This window comes from Pinus tabuliformis, chromosome 4_2 (assembly GCF_031772625.1).
Source record: "Pinus tabuliformis cultivar Carrire ecotype Pingquan chromosome 4_2, CPIR1, whole genome shotgun sequence".
Lineage (NCBI taxonomy): Eukaryota > Viridiplantae > Streptophyta > Pinopsida > Pinales > Pinaceae > Pinus > Pinus tabuliformis.
Window position 1 is genome coordinate 623,791,338 of NC_142304.1, and position 16,245 is coordinate 623,807,582.

Genomic DNA, 16,245 nt, shown 5'->3' on the forward strand with positions numbered 1-16,245 from the left:
CTTTGCAGGTGAACTGTTAAATTCCCAACTCTTTGCCAAACTGAAGATCACTGTAAGAAGTTTTTATGATGTTTCATTCCACATTTTCTCATGTCCCAATATATGAAATCGAAACCTTCCAGCACTCAGTTTTGCTGGAACACCACCAGATTCTTTTCATTCAGCAACCCTATAATGTACAGAAAAAAATAGTGCTTAAAAATGCAGTTCATACTGTCTCATTTATCCTGATATCAAGAATACCGTTAATGATATCCCCTTCAGGAAAAGTTCTCTTAGATATTCCATGATCTGAAGTTCTCTCCAATTCAGATGAAACTCCACTTGGAACTCCATTTTCTGTTAAGGATGCCTTGACGAAACACTTGTTTGCCCCTCCAATTTAGCATCATTTTCAACATTGCCTGTATTAACATTTATACAGGTGTCTTGTGGTTGAGTCCTTGACGTAGATTTGATAACTCCAGCAGGTAAGACCCACTTTGACCAGTCACCACGCCTCCTTATCTTGTCAGCCTGTCACAAAAGACTGAAAATGTAAATAATAGACAAATGCAGGATAATGGCAAGTTCTGAAAAGTTAGGTGATGATGACACTCACCTTCACTTCAACTACACTTGAACTTCGCAATGCAAAAAGTATGAGGTTTATGTCAGATGTTAATGCCTTAATCTGCAAAAGATATTATAGAATCTTTTATTATATACAAGATTTTCTACCCCTGAACAGAAACCAGATAATCTCCTTTATGTAAACCAGAAAAGTTATGAACTTATTGGGATATCAATTGTAGACAATAGTAGGCTTTAAAAGACATTGAATAATAACAGATGAACACTTATCCAATATCTCACCAGATTAAAACCTGCAATCAATGAAATAGGCACCCAACCCTGCCCATCCATATTCATACGCAAAAAGGGATCTTTACATAAATTTACAACACTGCAGACAACAAATAAATCGTAAAGAATGTACAACACAATGGGTAAGAACAAACTAATTGTAAGCAGATAGAAAGTTCAAGTAAAGAGGCTTTTTATAATTAGTAATAAGTAAACATATCAATTGTTAGTCTGCATAATGTATATTTTGGATAATGAGAATATAAGTTCTTTTTATGAGGGAAAAAAACATATCAATTATGCTAATGGAACAGCAATAATCAGAATAATCAGACCCCTGCGCAAGAAAACCTGGCATGGTACTCGATTGACTGTGATGGCAGTAAGCGTGAGCTATTTGTCATAGAATTAAAAAATCAAAAGAATCACATTTTGATGAATTACAAACATACTAATTGTTTTGGTTCATGAAAATAGGCCACAAGTAATAAAAGTGTATGTCTCAGCAAACCTGAAGTAGTAGTCAATCTGTTTGACTATGCTAGCACACAACTGAGGATCAGGTGCAGAAACGAACACACCAGGAGGTGGGGGCTGCACAAAATAAGGCCCGCCTCTAACACTATCTAGGTGTGTTCTTGGTGGAAAATATAATGTTGGTATAGCTGCAAAACAAAAATTCACCCACTACAAATATGAATATTGTGACAGTAACAAGATATGAAACAGCTATGAACTATTCCTGCCAAATGAATTGGAATAAGAACCACTATACAATTACCATGGAAACCAGGATTATTTGCTAAACCATAATTTGGAGGAATCAATGGGGGAAGTGGTCGATTCCTTGGTCCAACTCTTTGATACATTGCAGTATTATCTGTACCATAAAGAGCTTGCTGAGAATTCCAATCATAGTTAAGCCTTCTTTGCTCGTGTATGTTGTTGGGCCTATGTCCATAGCTGCTCAAATATGGATTAGGACCACCTTGCGGGTGTAATGATCTGACCCCTCTTTGGAAAGAAGGCCTGGTATACTCATTACCACCAGGCATAGGCATAAATCCCTTCACTCCAGTTTCCCCGTTCCCTTTGAAACTAGTGTCTGCACAAACATTAGAAACTGGCAAAAGCTTGTTGGGAATCCGTGAAGATGGAGGCATACCAGGCGAAGAAAATGGCGGCTTGATTCCATTAGGACTCCCACGTCTGCCAGCTAATTTCTGGTGATTACTGAAAACAGGGTTCTTTGAAAGTCTAGGGCTAGTGTTGTCAGCTGCTTTTTTAAAAGGTACTGCAGGTGGCAAAACCTGGTGTCCAACACATAACAGAGAGAAGTAAAATCAGATAGTAAATATAGATCTTTTTCTGTTAACAAAATTTTAAATTCGCACAAAATCATGAGCAAGACCAAAATCTTTTAACCTGGGTGAGAACAAAACAACTGATAAATCAACAAAATTTTAAATTCGCACAAAATCATGAGCAAGACCAAAATCTTTTAACTTGGGTGAGAACAAAACAACTGATAAATCCAAATACGGGCAGGAGCAAGCTGTTTCAGCCACTAAAACAAACTTTTGTGCGAGAATCCTTCTATTAACAGAACAAAATTTTGCCTCTGAAATCCAACTAAGAGCAAGATCAAGCTATTTCAGCTACTAAAACTAACTTTTACACAAGTTTCCTTCCATTAACAGAATAGAGAATAAATTAACAGAGCCTTGGTTTTCTGGTTTGCTTGGTGACAGGGTATAAATCTGTCCACCCTGGTTCCATTCTTTCTCGTCTTCTTGAAACTGTATGCTACAAATTCTCTTCAGAAAGCTTTACCCATTAAGGAGGCCGTGATGCGTCAGATGGGTGGTTGGATAAGTTGTTGCCTCGTCATAATCAACGCGATAAATCAATTTTCTGCGCTCCATTTCCATGTATTTGCTGCTGTGAGAGCCGGAAGAGTAGACCTTATAGTTGTCTCTAGTACTTTGTTTCAGTTCAGTCTGTCCAGAAGTGGCAAGCAACATAAGTTGAGTATAAGACCATGTCAACGACTCTTCCTCAGAAACATTAACCCTAAGCTTCAAGAAAATCAAAACCACTTTCTTCTGTTATCATAAGTACAATCAAATTAAATATACAAAACCATATTAATGAGAATAGCGGGAACAACTGAAAATACTTCATCTGTTAAGATCGTTCCATCTCTGGCAGCCTCGTTATTCTGTGAACTTAGATGATCAATGGTCTGCGCAAAGATACCTAAAAGGGGAAAAGGTGAGATTGAAGCGTAGGTCGTGATATAACAAAATGCTCCAACTGGGGAACCTGAATGAAAAAATTGAAATCAACGGTAGGAAAAAACCTTTGGTATGAAACTTTGGAGAAGAACGTACAGCTGCACAAGTGTTTTGCTGTAAAACTATTAGACCGCAGAGCACCCAAATATAGATAATAGCAAAAAATGACTTCATCTCTGTTAAAGCCTAATTCCAACGGAAAATCGAAAACGAAAATCGCAATACAAAGTCTCGCAATTCACAGCTTTTAGGGTTCGTATTTAAAGAAGAGTTGCAGTCGTTACCTAATGAAGAAGGGAGTAGTTAGATTAAGAGAAGGCCTGGATCGGCCTCATGCTCGCCGAGTCGCCGTCAATAGCTCGAATAACAAAGCATGGATTTCGGGATACTCGAGAGCAGGGCCTGCCCTTGAGTTTTCTCTGTCACAAGACTGTCTCATTCAAAGTCCCCAGTCACGGACCCTTAAAAACAGAAGCGATCACAATCCAAGATACCTGTGGTGTGCTAGTGTAGGTTTCACCTCAAGCACCAGAAGAGCGAGGTTGCAGAACGCCAACGGCCAAGGAAGAAATGAGAGGCATGTTTCGTAGTTGGGGAGAGGTGCAGGGATCTCTTGAAAGGTGCAGGGATGGACCCTGGCAAGCGTAACAGGAAGAGCGAAATGCCAAAACTGAGAGTTGATATGCGCCATTACTACTGGAGCTTAGGAACGCTGAAGCTTCCGAACAAAACGTCTCCAACTCCAACTAAAAATTAGGTAACCGCAGAACCGCCTTCATGAATATCCATGAATACAGGACGAGCGACGAGCACGGAGGGCATATTCCCCGCATAGCCAACATATGACCGCTTGCTTTCAGAATTCTGCGGATAAAGGTTTGGAAGTTCGCCAGGCGTCAGCGTATAGTAGTTTCTGGAACAGAGACAAAATTTCGCCAGGTGTCAGCGTCAGAAGGAGTAGGACGACGAAAGGTGCCTTTCAAAGAAAGGCCTATCGGCCTAATAACAATATAACTAGCAATATGACTAGAAAGATGAGATTCCCTAGCTCAGAGAAGTCTTCGGCTTTTATTTAAATAAAGATATTATTAGATGGAAAAGATGCTGGAAGCTGTACTGCTCGTAGCGGATGAAACAGTCAGTGAGTTGAACTTGAGCGCCAGTGGCGAAGTTGCAAATGCTCCGGATGCTGGCACCGATGGAAAGAAGGCAGGAAGTACAGTCAGACTCAGAGAACTCATAGCAGAATGCGTGGCCGTATGCAGTGGGTGAACCTGCAGCCGACGACTTGTAGTCGTAACCGTTTAAAGGCGTGTTTTGCTCCAGATCTACCAGCAGGTTTAGGAGCGTACCAAAGAAAGGACTTCCGGTTGGGATAACGTCAGGACTGCAAACAGACCACACTAGGTCTGTATTCTGCGCACCCACGACCACGAGTAGTAACATTATAGCTAAAGCAAAGTCAAATCACCCGATCGCCATGGCTGCCAAACACGAAATAACTTGACGTCTAATAAGCCCTACAAATCGCAAAACTTATTGCCATGCTGGGGGTGCCTCCATTTTATGGCCCTCGCGGCACAATCCCGTGCGTAGGATAACCTCCGTGACGAGAAGGATGATGTCGGTTCACGTCACGCATTGTCAGTTGGGAGAAGGAAACAAAAGCTAAATGTTGCTCGACCGTCATTAGGGGAGCTAAAGAAACAAAAGCTACAAACTTACGAGTATTATCTTTAAATAAATTATGATCTTCGATACTCCATATTCGTAGTATATATTTTTGTCAAACATGCCAATTCACACATTAAGTTACATAACTTTTTGTATTATTTAGATCGTCTATTGTGAGTACATGTAACAATCATGAAAGCTGTAATAATATTATTGAATTGCATAGCCTGTTTGTAGTTCCTAAGCGGATGGCCCAGTACATATATTTCAAATAAATACAATATATATAGTACATATTGTAGTGATTTATTTGATTATAACCCATGATTATTTAGAACCAAAATCATTGTGAAGTATTAAATATTTTATAATATTGAATATTAATATTTTATTATAATAATATATTTAGTTTATCCGGGAGAGATTTGAATACATCATTTTTTTTTTCATTTGAGGATTGCTGTGATCCGTCTTTAAGAGACTTTTGTTGCCAAGTGTAAGGCCAAGGAAGGGTGGTCTAAAGACATTAAATGCACTATCGGAGTTAAGCAAGGGTGTCCCCTATCATCTAACCTTTTTGGCATATACATCTAGAGGAGTGTCTTGACACTGCACGATGCAAGGGCACCGAGCTTGCTAGTGTAATCATTACTCTTCTCCTTTATGCTGAGGATATCATTCTTCTTGCAAAAAGCCATAATGACCTAGAGAAGCAGCTTAAGACTCTTGATGTCTACTCCTGCGAGATGTGTATGACAGTTAATACCTAGGAGACTAAAGTCATGATCATTAAATCCAAAAAGATCACCCATGGTAGTTTTGTTTACAATAACCACTACTTAGAATAGGTTTCTTCTTATAAATATTTGAGTATTGACTTTCCTCATCAACTCAACTCGAATTATAGCGTTGAGAGAAGGATTATTGGAGGCTTGAAATCTGATATGACCTTGAAAACAATTGTAAGTCAGTCAATCTTTGCATTTTGAGTAAAAAGAGGTTCCTCTTTGAGACTCTCATCACCCCTTTTCTCTTATATGGATGTAATGTTTGGGGTTGCAGAATATCGAGATAGTCTCGGAGAAAGATTGAGATTATTCAAAAGCAATTCATATCCTACAACCTAAAGATAAAGATAAATACTCCCTATCTTATCCTCTTGATTGAAGCTAGTATATTACCCATTTAAAGTACGACTATGTTTAGATATCTCATGTGTAAGAAGAAGCTTTACAACGAGGAATCCAAGAGACTCCCAAAGATTGCTTATAACTTTAGCCAAAACCTCAGCCTTCACCTCAAGTGCGGGCGGCATAAAATCCGCAGTCTTGGCTCAACCATTGGGGAATGAAGGAGGAGATCATTATGGGAAAAAAAGAGAGCGCAAAAGATAACATTAGCTCCAATTTTAAGGACAAGTTGTGGAAGGATAAGGAGCTGGAGGGTAAATGGAAGCTAAGATACTATAAGGAGGTGATGAAGCCAACACTTGATAGCTAGAATTATCTCCTTCTGTTGACCATAACTAACAAAACAATGAACATCACTAGGATAAGAACTAATTCCCATGAGCTTCGAAGTGAATCCAGGTAGTAGTCTACACCCAAGGATTCCTCGAATCATAGAATCTGTTAGATTTACGACACTAATAATGTGGAAGATGAAAAGCACTTCCTTTCAGACTGCCTGACTCTTACTCACATTCGCTCTTGATTCCCTAACATCTGCCACACTTCCAATGTTCTTGACTTATTAATCCAGCCCAACAATAGCATTCTGAGAGCGCTTCCTTCCCTTCTCTTTCATCATAGAAACAAGATTTTGAAGAATCACACATAGATCATTTTTCTTTTCTTGACGCTTAATAGGCCAAATTGGTCTTAGTGGATGTTAATCATTATCATCATCAGCATCATCAATAAGTAATTATATAAATTAAATGGGTTTCGAATTTAGTTTTGAAGAAATATACAAAAATTAATCAAATTATAATTTTATTTTAAATAATTATTATTAATTTTATAAGTTAATTTGATGGAATATAAAAAAAATGAGATAATGAGCGATGTGTCTGTACATGACTATCCTCCCACAAGATAAACTAGACAAGCCCATACTATAAAAGAATTTCTATAATTGTGATAGACTAATTTAATTGTGATTGACCATCTCAAATTTAAGACTTCTAATATATATAAACATGCCCAGAAGGAGAGTGAAAATTTCAACCATATTCATAGACTGACCCAAAAGTAAATGATAACATAAAAAATTATTCAGAGGGAGACTTTAGCTAAATAGTTATAGGTGGATATTTTTCATTCTCTGAATATATACTCTATATTTTCCACTCCTTAAGCCATTTTTATAACTTTAATATCCAACGTGTTTGTTTGATATTGGATTTCATCGAAACAAAGAATAATTCTACATTTCCCCTCATGTATTTCCATGAGAACTTGATCCATGATAATTTTAACCTGGAAATAAATATCCATAGCCTACATATACTAGGTATTTCTAGCACTTTTAGTTCTCATTTCTAGTATCCATTTTTTTAGAAATATGTTGCCATTGATGGTAAAGGAAAATAAGGTGATGGCAAAGGCGGGGATGGTTGCAAGGAGATTGGTAAAGGTAAATGCCCAAAAGGAGAGTGAACATTTTAACCATATTCATAGACTAACCCAAAAGTAAATGATATCATAACTAATTATTCAGTGGGAGAGTTCACCTAAAATAGTTATAGGTGGCTATTTGTCATTCTCTTAATATATACTCTATATTGGACAATTCTTAGGCCATGTTTAAAAATTTAATGTCCAACATGTTTTGGCCATGTTCACTCATTTCCTGCGGTTGACTTGCTCGACCGTTAGCACACGTGAGCAGTGGTTTTCTTTCTCCTTCGCTTGCCACGCATCAGGCTCTGAAAGGAATCGCTAGGTTTCGGCCAATTCCACTTACCGCTTAAGGGTGCCCCTGATCAATACCGCTGGTTTTTGGACTGCGGGTCCCGCTTTTAGCCTTTAGCACTTTCTCCTCATGGTTCTCCCAGCTTCCATGTGATCGAGCGCTTGGGGCCTTTCCATTTCGAGGGGTTTTGCCTAGCAATGCGCGATTGATGCTAATCGTGCATCAAAAACTACCACCTTTTCCCAATCGGGCTTCCCAGGGGCTAGTTTCACCTCCTGTGCAGTCTCCATGGGCCCCGGTCAGCGCGCTTTGACTGAGGTCCTCATTGTTCCATGCTGGCTGCCAGCTGCCACTATTCAGAGGTTTTTTTGATCGCTTCATTCTCTTTTAATTCGAAGTTTTGTCCTAATTTGATACAGTCATGGTTCTCTGATTTTTCTTCATGGATTTAATTTGGATCATGACCTTCCCATTGAAAAAGCTTTTGGACCACCAAAAGTTGGTTTTCAAGCATCGACTAAGTGAGGGTACTATTGTCTCACTTGCCCAATCTCAATCCACTTTGCACTACTCGGCTTTAAACCTTTGAGCACAATTTTGGGTACTCAACATCACCCCTACATATCATCCTCACCTTCCTGTCCAGCATTGTGTCTTCTTGCAATTCATTAAGATATTCGAGCAGCAAGTCATCAATAGAAGGCAATTGACTCTACTCTTCAGGATCCTCGATTAGTGAAGGTTCAAACAATCTCAAGCAATCCACATTTGCAACTGAGTAAATGTTCATGTAAGCTGGTAGATCAAGGTGAAAAGAATTTTCTCCAATCTTCTCAAGTATTTTGAAGGGTCCATACATGATAGGCTTTAGCTTTTTACCTTCACCTTGCATCTTGTCCTTGCTGATATATAGCCAGACCTGGTCACCAACTTGGAAACTATGCTCCATCTGATGCTTGTTATGCCTAGCCTTCTATTTGGGTTGGCTCTTTTTCAACTGTTCCTCTACTGCCTAGTGGATCTCCTGGATTTGTTCAATGAACCTAGTTTCCTTGTCCACATCACTGTGTCCCTCAACTATGGTATCTTTACCAAAGGCAAAATCCAAAGGAGACCTTGGTGTGAAACCAAAACAGGTCTCAAAAGGAGATCTCTGTGTAGAAGAATGTTTTTCTCAGTTGTAAGCATGTTGCACATAACACAAATGTTCATCCCAAAGCTTAGGATGTTTACTTCAATATCCTTTGAGCAACTGGATCACTGTCATGTTAACTAATTGTTTCTGGCCATCTATTTGTGGATGAAAAGTGGTGCTTTTCTTCAGTTTGGTGTCCATCAGTTACCACAGACTTGACCAAAACTTCCCCACAAATCGGGTGTCTCGATCAGATACAATGGAAGTGGGTAATCCAAAATGAACCCATACATGTTCAAAGAATAATTTTACAGTTTTCTCAGCTATAATCTATTTATTACAAGGTATCAAAATACACATTTTGCTGAACCTATCCACAACAACATATAGATAATCATGACCTTTCCTATATTTAGGTAGTCCTCCAACAAAATCCATGGAAACACTTTCCCAAGGGTAAGAAGGTATTGGTAATGGAGTGTACAAGCCTAGTTTTCTATTGCTAGGCTTGCTTTTAGCACACATAGTACACCCTCTTACATATCTAGAAAATGTCTCATTCATTTTCGGCCAATAACAAAATATTTGCAGTTGTACAACAATTTACTTACCCCAAAGTGACCTGATATCAGAGAAGTGTGTGCTTCTCTAATTATCTTTACTCTCTCAGTTTTTGGAATGTAGAGTTTCCCACAATGGTATAAGAGTCGGTCCTTTACATGATAATCCAATTCTTCTACCTATTTTTTTTACTCAAAGTTCTATATACATCTTTAAAATGTATATCTTGAGCATATTGTTCAATGTAAGTCTCATGTAACAAAGAATTATGCTTAATTATAGTAGATGCAGTTATAATGGGTCTAGATAACATGTTTGCAACTTTATTGTGTATGCCCTTTTTATATTTGATGACTAAATGAAATTGTTGTAGAAAACCCATCCATCTATACTGGCTTGATTGTTGTAACTTAGTTTGGGGGTGGAGATATTGAATTGGTTGATGATCAATATGTATTACTGTCTCTTTTCCCATTAAGTAATGTTTCCACTTTTTCACACTTTGAACTAATGCATACAATAGTTTATCATATGTAGGATAGTTAACTACTACAGGATTAAAAGTCTCAGAATGATAACGTATGGGTTTACCATGTTGTGTCAACACTACTCCCATGGCATAGACACTGGAATCTATTTGGATCTCAAATGGTCTTTGCATATCAGGTAGTGTTAGTACAGGTGCTACACTAATCTTTTCTTTCAAGGTGTCGAAGGGTTTTTGATGTTTGCCTCCCCACTGAAACACCTTGTTCAATCTTGTTAAAGCATGTAAGGGAGCAGCAATTGAGAAAAAGTTAGAAATGAACTTCCTCTAATACTGTGCTGCCCCTAAGAAGCTTCTCACTTCTGTAGCAGACTTGGGTGTAGGCCAGTTTAGAATGACTGCCACTTTAGAGGGATCTATCTTCAATTCACCACCCCCTACTATATGACACAAATAATTTAAAGATGTTTTTCCAAATTCACATTTTGAGAGTTTAACATGAATTTTTTCTCTTTTCAAAACATCTAATGTCTGCTTAATATGCTTTAAGTGTTCTTCCCACGTTTTACTAAAAATCAGAATGTCATCCAGATACACAGTAACAAAATCATCAAGAAAAGGTCTAAGTACATCATTCTTTAATCTCATGAAAGTAGTAGGAGCATTAGTCAAGCCAAAAGGCATAACTAACCACTCATACAATCTCTACTTTGTTTTGAAAGAAGTCTTCCATGCATCTAGTTCTGCTACTTTGACCTGATGGTATCCACTATGCAAGTCTAGCTTGGTGAAATAAATAGCTTCCTTCAATTGATCTAAAAGATCATCTATGAAAGGAAGGGGATAATGATTTTTTATTGTTATCTTGTTGAGTGCTCGGTAATCAATGCACATTCTCCATGAGCCATCTTTCTTTCTCACTAAAACAATTGGTGACATATATGGTGATGCGCTAGGCCTAATGAACCCCTTCTCGAGCAACTTCTGCACCTGCTTCCTGATTTCAGCATTCTCTAAAGAAGGCAACCTGTACATTCCAATGTTAGGTAATGGATCATCTTGTCGCAAAATAATATCATGTACTATTTCCTTTTTAGGGGGTAGACCTTTAGGTTGTTGAAACAAGATATCATACTCTAAAACAACATTTTCTAAATTAGCTTGTTGTTTAGCATTACAACCCTCAAATACATTGGCTCTATTAGGTTTCATTTCCTTTACAACCATCAGTAAGAATTGTTTGCATGAATTTATCGTTCTTTTCATCTGCCCTGAGTTTATGAGAGTATAATTATGCTTGAGCTTATCAGCTCTTACGAAGTATTTGATTCCATCTTTAACAAGTAGATACTTGTTCTTAGCTCTATAGAAAATAGATTTTCTATCATACTAGTGAGGACTTCCAAAAACAATTCCACATATATCCAAAGGAATTATGTCTAACTCAACCTCATCTACAAATGCTGACCCAAAAGAAAACTTGAGTTTGCATTGTCTAGTCACTTGTAATTGTGCTTTATCATTCAACCATCCTAATGGGTATGGTTTCTTGTGAGGTGTAGTTGAAAATCCTACTTTCTTTACAATTGCTTCAGAAATTAAATTTACGTATGAGCCACTATCAAACAAAGTATCAATCTTTTGATGTTTGGAAATAACTCGAATATGGAAAAGCTCATGTCTTTTTCTCTCATTTTCTACATCAGTAATAGATTGTGCATAATTACTAGTAGATGCTTCAGAATTCTTACCTTTTATACCTGTGGCTGCAATGGTTGTTCCATCACTCGAGTCTGACCCCAAACCTTTCTGAATAGCTACAAAAATCTTCTTCTTATTGCCCTAGAATTTCTTAGGTCTCAGCTCTGGATGTAGAATCCAACAATGCTCATCATCATGCCCATCCTTTTTACAGTGAGTCCATGAAGCCTTACTTTTATGTGCAGTGTTAGGCTTCCTTGTTTTCCACTTCTACTTTCTTTTCTCCTTGCTCTTGCTTGCAGTGGGTTGGGATGGTCCCCCAACTTCTGGATTTCCATTCTTTCCTCTAGCCTCTAGATGAGTAGCTTGTACAGATACCTCATCTATACTAGTGGGATTGAACATGAGGATGGTATGTGTTATAGACATTTTTGTGCCTCGCACCATGGAGCATGAAATGTCAATAATTACAGGGATCCTCAGTCCCTAAACATGTTGTTCTTACCCCTAGAGGAACAAGGTCAGCAAACCACAGCACTTCCTATCAGTTCTCCACCTGAAAACACTCAAAAACAGGCTATTTTTGGATCATGTCAACTGCTCCACTGAGCATATGCGCTGAATGTCAACTGCTCCTCCTTGTACCTGCGCTGAAAGTCAACTCTAATGAAGGCTACCTGCGCTGGGCGAGATTGGCCAAGTGGCACAGTCATTCTGCAAGGTGTCAATTGCCTAGGAAGCTTCCAAACTGACACTTGGTTCAAGGAATTCGCCCAGTGATGAGTAAGAGGTACTTAATCTCCATGTGGAAGCAAGGATCTCCAAGTGGACTCAAGAACTGAAGTTTAACTGAAGAGGGAGAGGACACAAGGCAGCTTTATGTCAGTCTCAAGCTGACTCATCCTTTCTCCTTCTACCCTATATATAGAGCTCTTCTATGAGGTCTAGTGAGGCTAGAATTTTGTGCAAAGCAAGGAAGTGCTGTTGGTTTACAGTTAGAGCTATTGGGTGATTGCTTTTATAGAGGAGAAGAGGAGATTTCTTGCTGCTGGGGAGGTGCTGCTAGATTGGAGCCATTTATGGTTGTAACCTTCTCAGAACCTTTTTCTTCTATCAATAAAGCTTTTGATGTTCTCCTATATACTTGTATTGCAATGATGTATTGTTTTCATCTGTATATTTGATTCATCCTAATCCATGCATCAGTTATGAGTACATGTTTCTTGTAGTTTCCTTCTCTCATTTTTGCAGGATCTGTGTGTACCTGGGCCGGCAAGAGAGCAAGGAGCTGGGAGCAAGAGGCAAAGAGAGAAGACGGGATCAACAAAAGCGAAAGACATCGGTTGGTCAATCTTTTCTTCCTTCTCTGTATTTTCATAAAGGAAAACTATCAAAGCTTTACTTTCAGTTGTTGCTAAGGAACTATCACCCTTAGAGTAGGGATAGGGTCATTCCGAGTCAGATACTTTTCCCCACAACAAACTGGCGACTCCACTGGGGAACCCAGTATCTTGTTGGTTTATTGTGTTTCTTGCTATTCATCTCATAAACAAGGAGAGCACCAAATCGAACTGCAATTGAGTCCTTCAATTGCAAAGTAGAGGGCAGCTGCTCTGGCTCAGTTTCTGAGCAAGTTTATGATTTGAAGAGCTGATCCACAAAGACTCTTGTACTCTTTGTGATAGCTTTTCATCCTCTTGATCATCCCTTAGCTTGTACTTGACCTATAGCTTGTTATTTCAGCAAAAACAGTGAATTTTTGAGCTTTTTATGACCCGGAAACCCTTGTAAACGCAACTCTCGTGTCTCAGTGTAGGCTGTCCAAAGGCGGTCTGCATTTCAGCGCAGGTATTCCCTTCGGGAACTGCGCTGAGAGTCAGTTTGACAGACCAGAGCCTACGCTGAACCAGTTAGGCTATGTCTTCCTGAGGTTTCCCACTGAGTCTTGGCCTTGTTTTCACTGTTGTTTTGCTGTTGATTGCTTGTCATTTGTACTTGCTGTAAACCAACTTTCCTTGACATTATTCCGCCTCAGTTGTGTGATGAAACTGTGATTGTTCTTTCAGTATTTCTTGTTTCAGTTACAGTTTCCCATTGTGAAAAGCGAACCAGTATAGCTGTGGCCTCTTAGATCCTGAACTGTAAAAGTGTCTTTGTGATCTTAAGAGCTAGTTTTGTTACTGTTCATGGCTGTTTGAGTTTGTTTGTTTTTCATTTTGTGGTTTGAATCTATACATTTCCAGTGTCTAAACAAGTCGATCTTAAGGTGTCTTTTGATTTTGGACAAGCTTGTTTACTTTCGCTTGAAATTAGATTCAGAGTTATACAACAGTTTCCTTTTTGTCTTACATCAACATTAAGGATAAAGAAAAGAAATATCTGCATTGTGCATGTGCATTATTGACAGTTTGCATGTTAATTTAGGAAAAGTGCATTTAGTGTGTGTTCTATGATCTGTGAGAAAAGTTGATGTCTTTCTTTTCCCTCAGTAGATTAAGGTTTTCAAAGTTGAAAGACTGAAAAGTTTTGCTTCTCATCTTAGATTGCATTTAGGAAGTTGTATATATACATCTCGTGGTGATCCTTAAAGGCAAACTGATAAGCAAGATCAACATTAAAATAAATCCAATTTACATAACAACGCTTTGTAACATAACACAAACATCTAGAGGTCTAGGTAGAGATGTGTTCCGGTGTCGTTAAACATAGTGACTGTCGATCTCTATGAAGGTGGGTGATTCCTCCTGAGGGACGATAGCACTAATACGGACTTGTGCTCCCGCGTACCGTCGCGTATATTGGGAGACCCCTATAGGCAATTATCCTTTATCCATAGGAAGCCGTGTCGACCGCCCTACTAATCGCGATGCAGTGAACACAGCATTCACGAAGATCAACCACCCGTACCGTAAAACGTATTTTGTGGTTTCGCGAAAGGTTTGGCACACCCTCTGCCTAGATCTCCAGAGCAGTTTCTTTTGGCCCTTTTCAAACTCTATAACTGAAAAGGTCCAACCGAGCATTTGTCACTTCGGGCTCGTTAAAACATCGAAGGCGACTAGAGTCATCTTTAGCTTTTTCTCGACTCTTAAAACATGAAAAAGCAAGTTTGTGTCTGAAAGCGTCGTTAATAAAATTTATTTTAAGCGGAACAAAATCACCTGTTATTCCCACGTTGATCTTTCAGTTGAAAAGTATGGAGCCCACCAACCAAGGAGGCAACCTTGGCGGAAGTCCAAATCCCTTCTCCTCTTGGGGAGATGTTGGTGCGCCTCATATGGCAACATTGTCACTTCCAGGATTGACAATCGGCCTCCCTGTATGGCTCTTTTCAACTAATGTAGTCCAGATCGCCACTAATCCTGAGTAGTCGAATCAATAGTCAGAACAATCTAGAACTACCCACCAGCCTTCCACTTCTTACAATACTTCCTCTGATCCTTCATCTTCGCAAGGTAGAGCTGGCAAAAGTCAGCCTCCCAAGGAGAAGAAGGAGAAGAAGAAGAAAGAAAAGAAGCAGAAGGAGCCTATGGCGAAGGCGACTGGGGGCAAGCAGGAGACAGCTGACAAAAACCCACACACTGCACCGACCGGGCCTAAATCGCCATGTGTCATTTGCAAAGGGACCCACTTCCATCGTGATTGTCCTTGTATTCCCCAGATACTAAGGGACTAGTCCCCAAGGTTGCACAATCCGGTAGCATCAACCTCTGATAGTCATGTTGATTGCAGTCCGTCAACTAGCGAGAGTGAAGGACGAAGAGGGAGACCAAGATCACCCTGTGTATTGTGTGAAGGCAAGCATGCCATCCACAAATGTCTATTCTTAGATGAGGCAAAGAGAGTTTTGGAAGATCGTCCGGTTTCACCGTTACGACTTCCTCCTGGATACCAAAAACTCGCGCCTAATCCCTTGATAGTTGAAAATCCAGCTGACCCGCCCAAGTGGTCAGCTGAAGTATCGGTCATTGAGAATGAACCTACTGAATCCAGACCAGACGAAAGACTAAAGGTCGAAATGGCAGTTGACCCGGTTCTTCCTTCAGAGGTTTCATCGTCCAATGACTCTGTCATTGAAGACCCATCTTCAAATGACACCGTCGCCGAAGAGTCATCTTCATGCGACACCCTCACTGAAGAGAATAAGGATGACACCATCCAGGTTCTTTTCAGTAGCACCGACTCTGATGAGCGTCAGGGCAATGCGCCCATTCCTTTATCGCAGGAAGGAACATCATCAGGGTCATACCCGGCCATATATTTGGTCCCACCACCAAGCAACCTGGTTGTATCCTTTGATTGGAATCAACTAGGCAGACCCCGGTTACCAGCCAGTATACCATTCAAAATCATTGTCCAGATCTATAGAATGATTATGGCTGGTACTATCATTGATGAGGGGGCGTCTGTGAGTATCCTTTCGTCTGTTGCTTGGAAAGCACTGGGTTCCCCGGCGCTTTTACCTGAGTTAAGAAATCTCTCAGGTTTTGATAAAGGAACCAGTCGACCATTAGGAATCCTCCCCAATGTGCCTGTTACATTGAAAGGGAAGACCGTTAATTTGAACGTGATGGTCGTCCAAGGACCCTTGGATTATAACCTACTCCTTGGACGTGACTATATTTATT

General features: G+C 39.5%; 2 protein-coding genes across 2 annotated transcripts; both read right to left on the minus strand.

Moving 5' to 3' along the window:
• Nucleotides 1–342: 342 nt before the first annotated feature.
• On the minus strand, nucleotides 343–2,156 carry LOC149170887 (la-related protein 1C-like). The gene is made up of 5 exons (XM_089425764.1): nucleotides 1,628–2,156; nucleotides 1,358–1,511; nucleotides 856–946; nucleotides 602–673; nucleotides 343–516 (listed from the first exon to the last, which is right to left on the minus strand). Exons 1-5 carry the CDS (start codon nucleotides 2,007–2,009, stop codon nucleotides 343–345), a joined length of 873 nt encoding a protein of 290 aa, XP_089281890.1. The 5' UTR covers nucleotides 2,010–2,156.
• On the minus strand, nucleotides 1,901–4,026 carry LOC149170888 (uncharacterized). Its single transcript, XM_089424014.1, has 4 exons — nucleotides 3,209–4,026; nucleotides 3,026–3,105; nucleotides 2,680–2,846; nucleotides 1,901–2,156 (listed from the first exon to the last, which is right to left on the minus strand). Exons 1-4 carry the CDS (start codon nucleotides 3,315–3,317, stop codon nucleotides 2,063–2,065), a joined length of 450 nt encoding a protein of 149 aa, XP_089280140.1. The 5' UTR covers nucleotides 3,318–4,026; the 3' UTR covers nucleotides 1,901–2,062.
• Nucleotides 4,027–16,245: the final 12,219 nt, after the last annotated feature.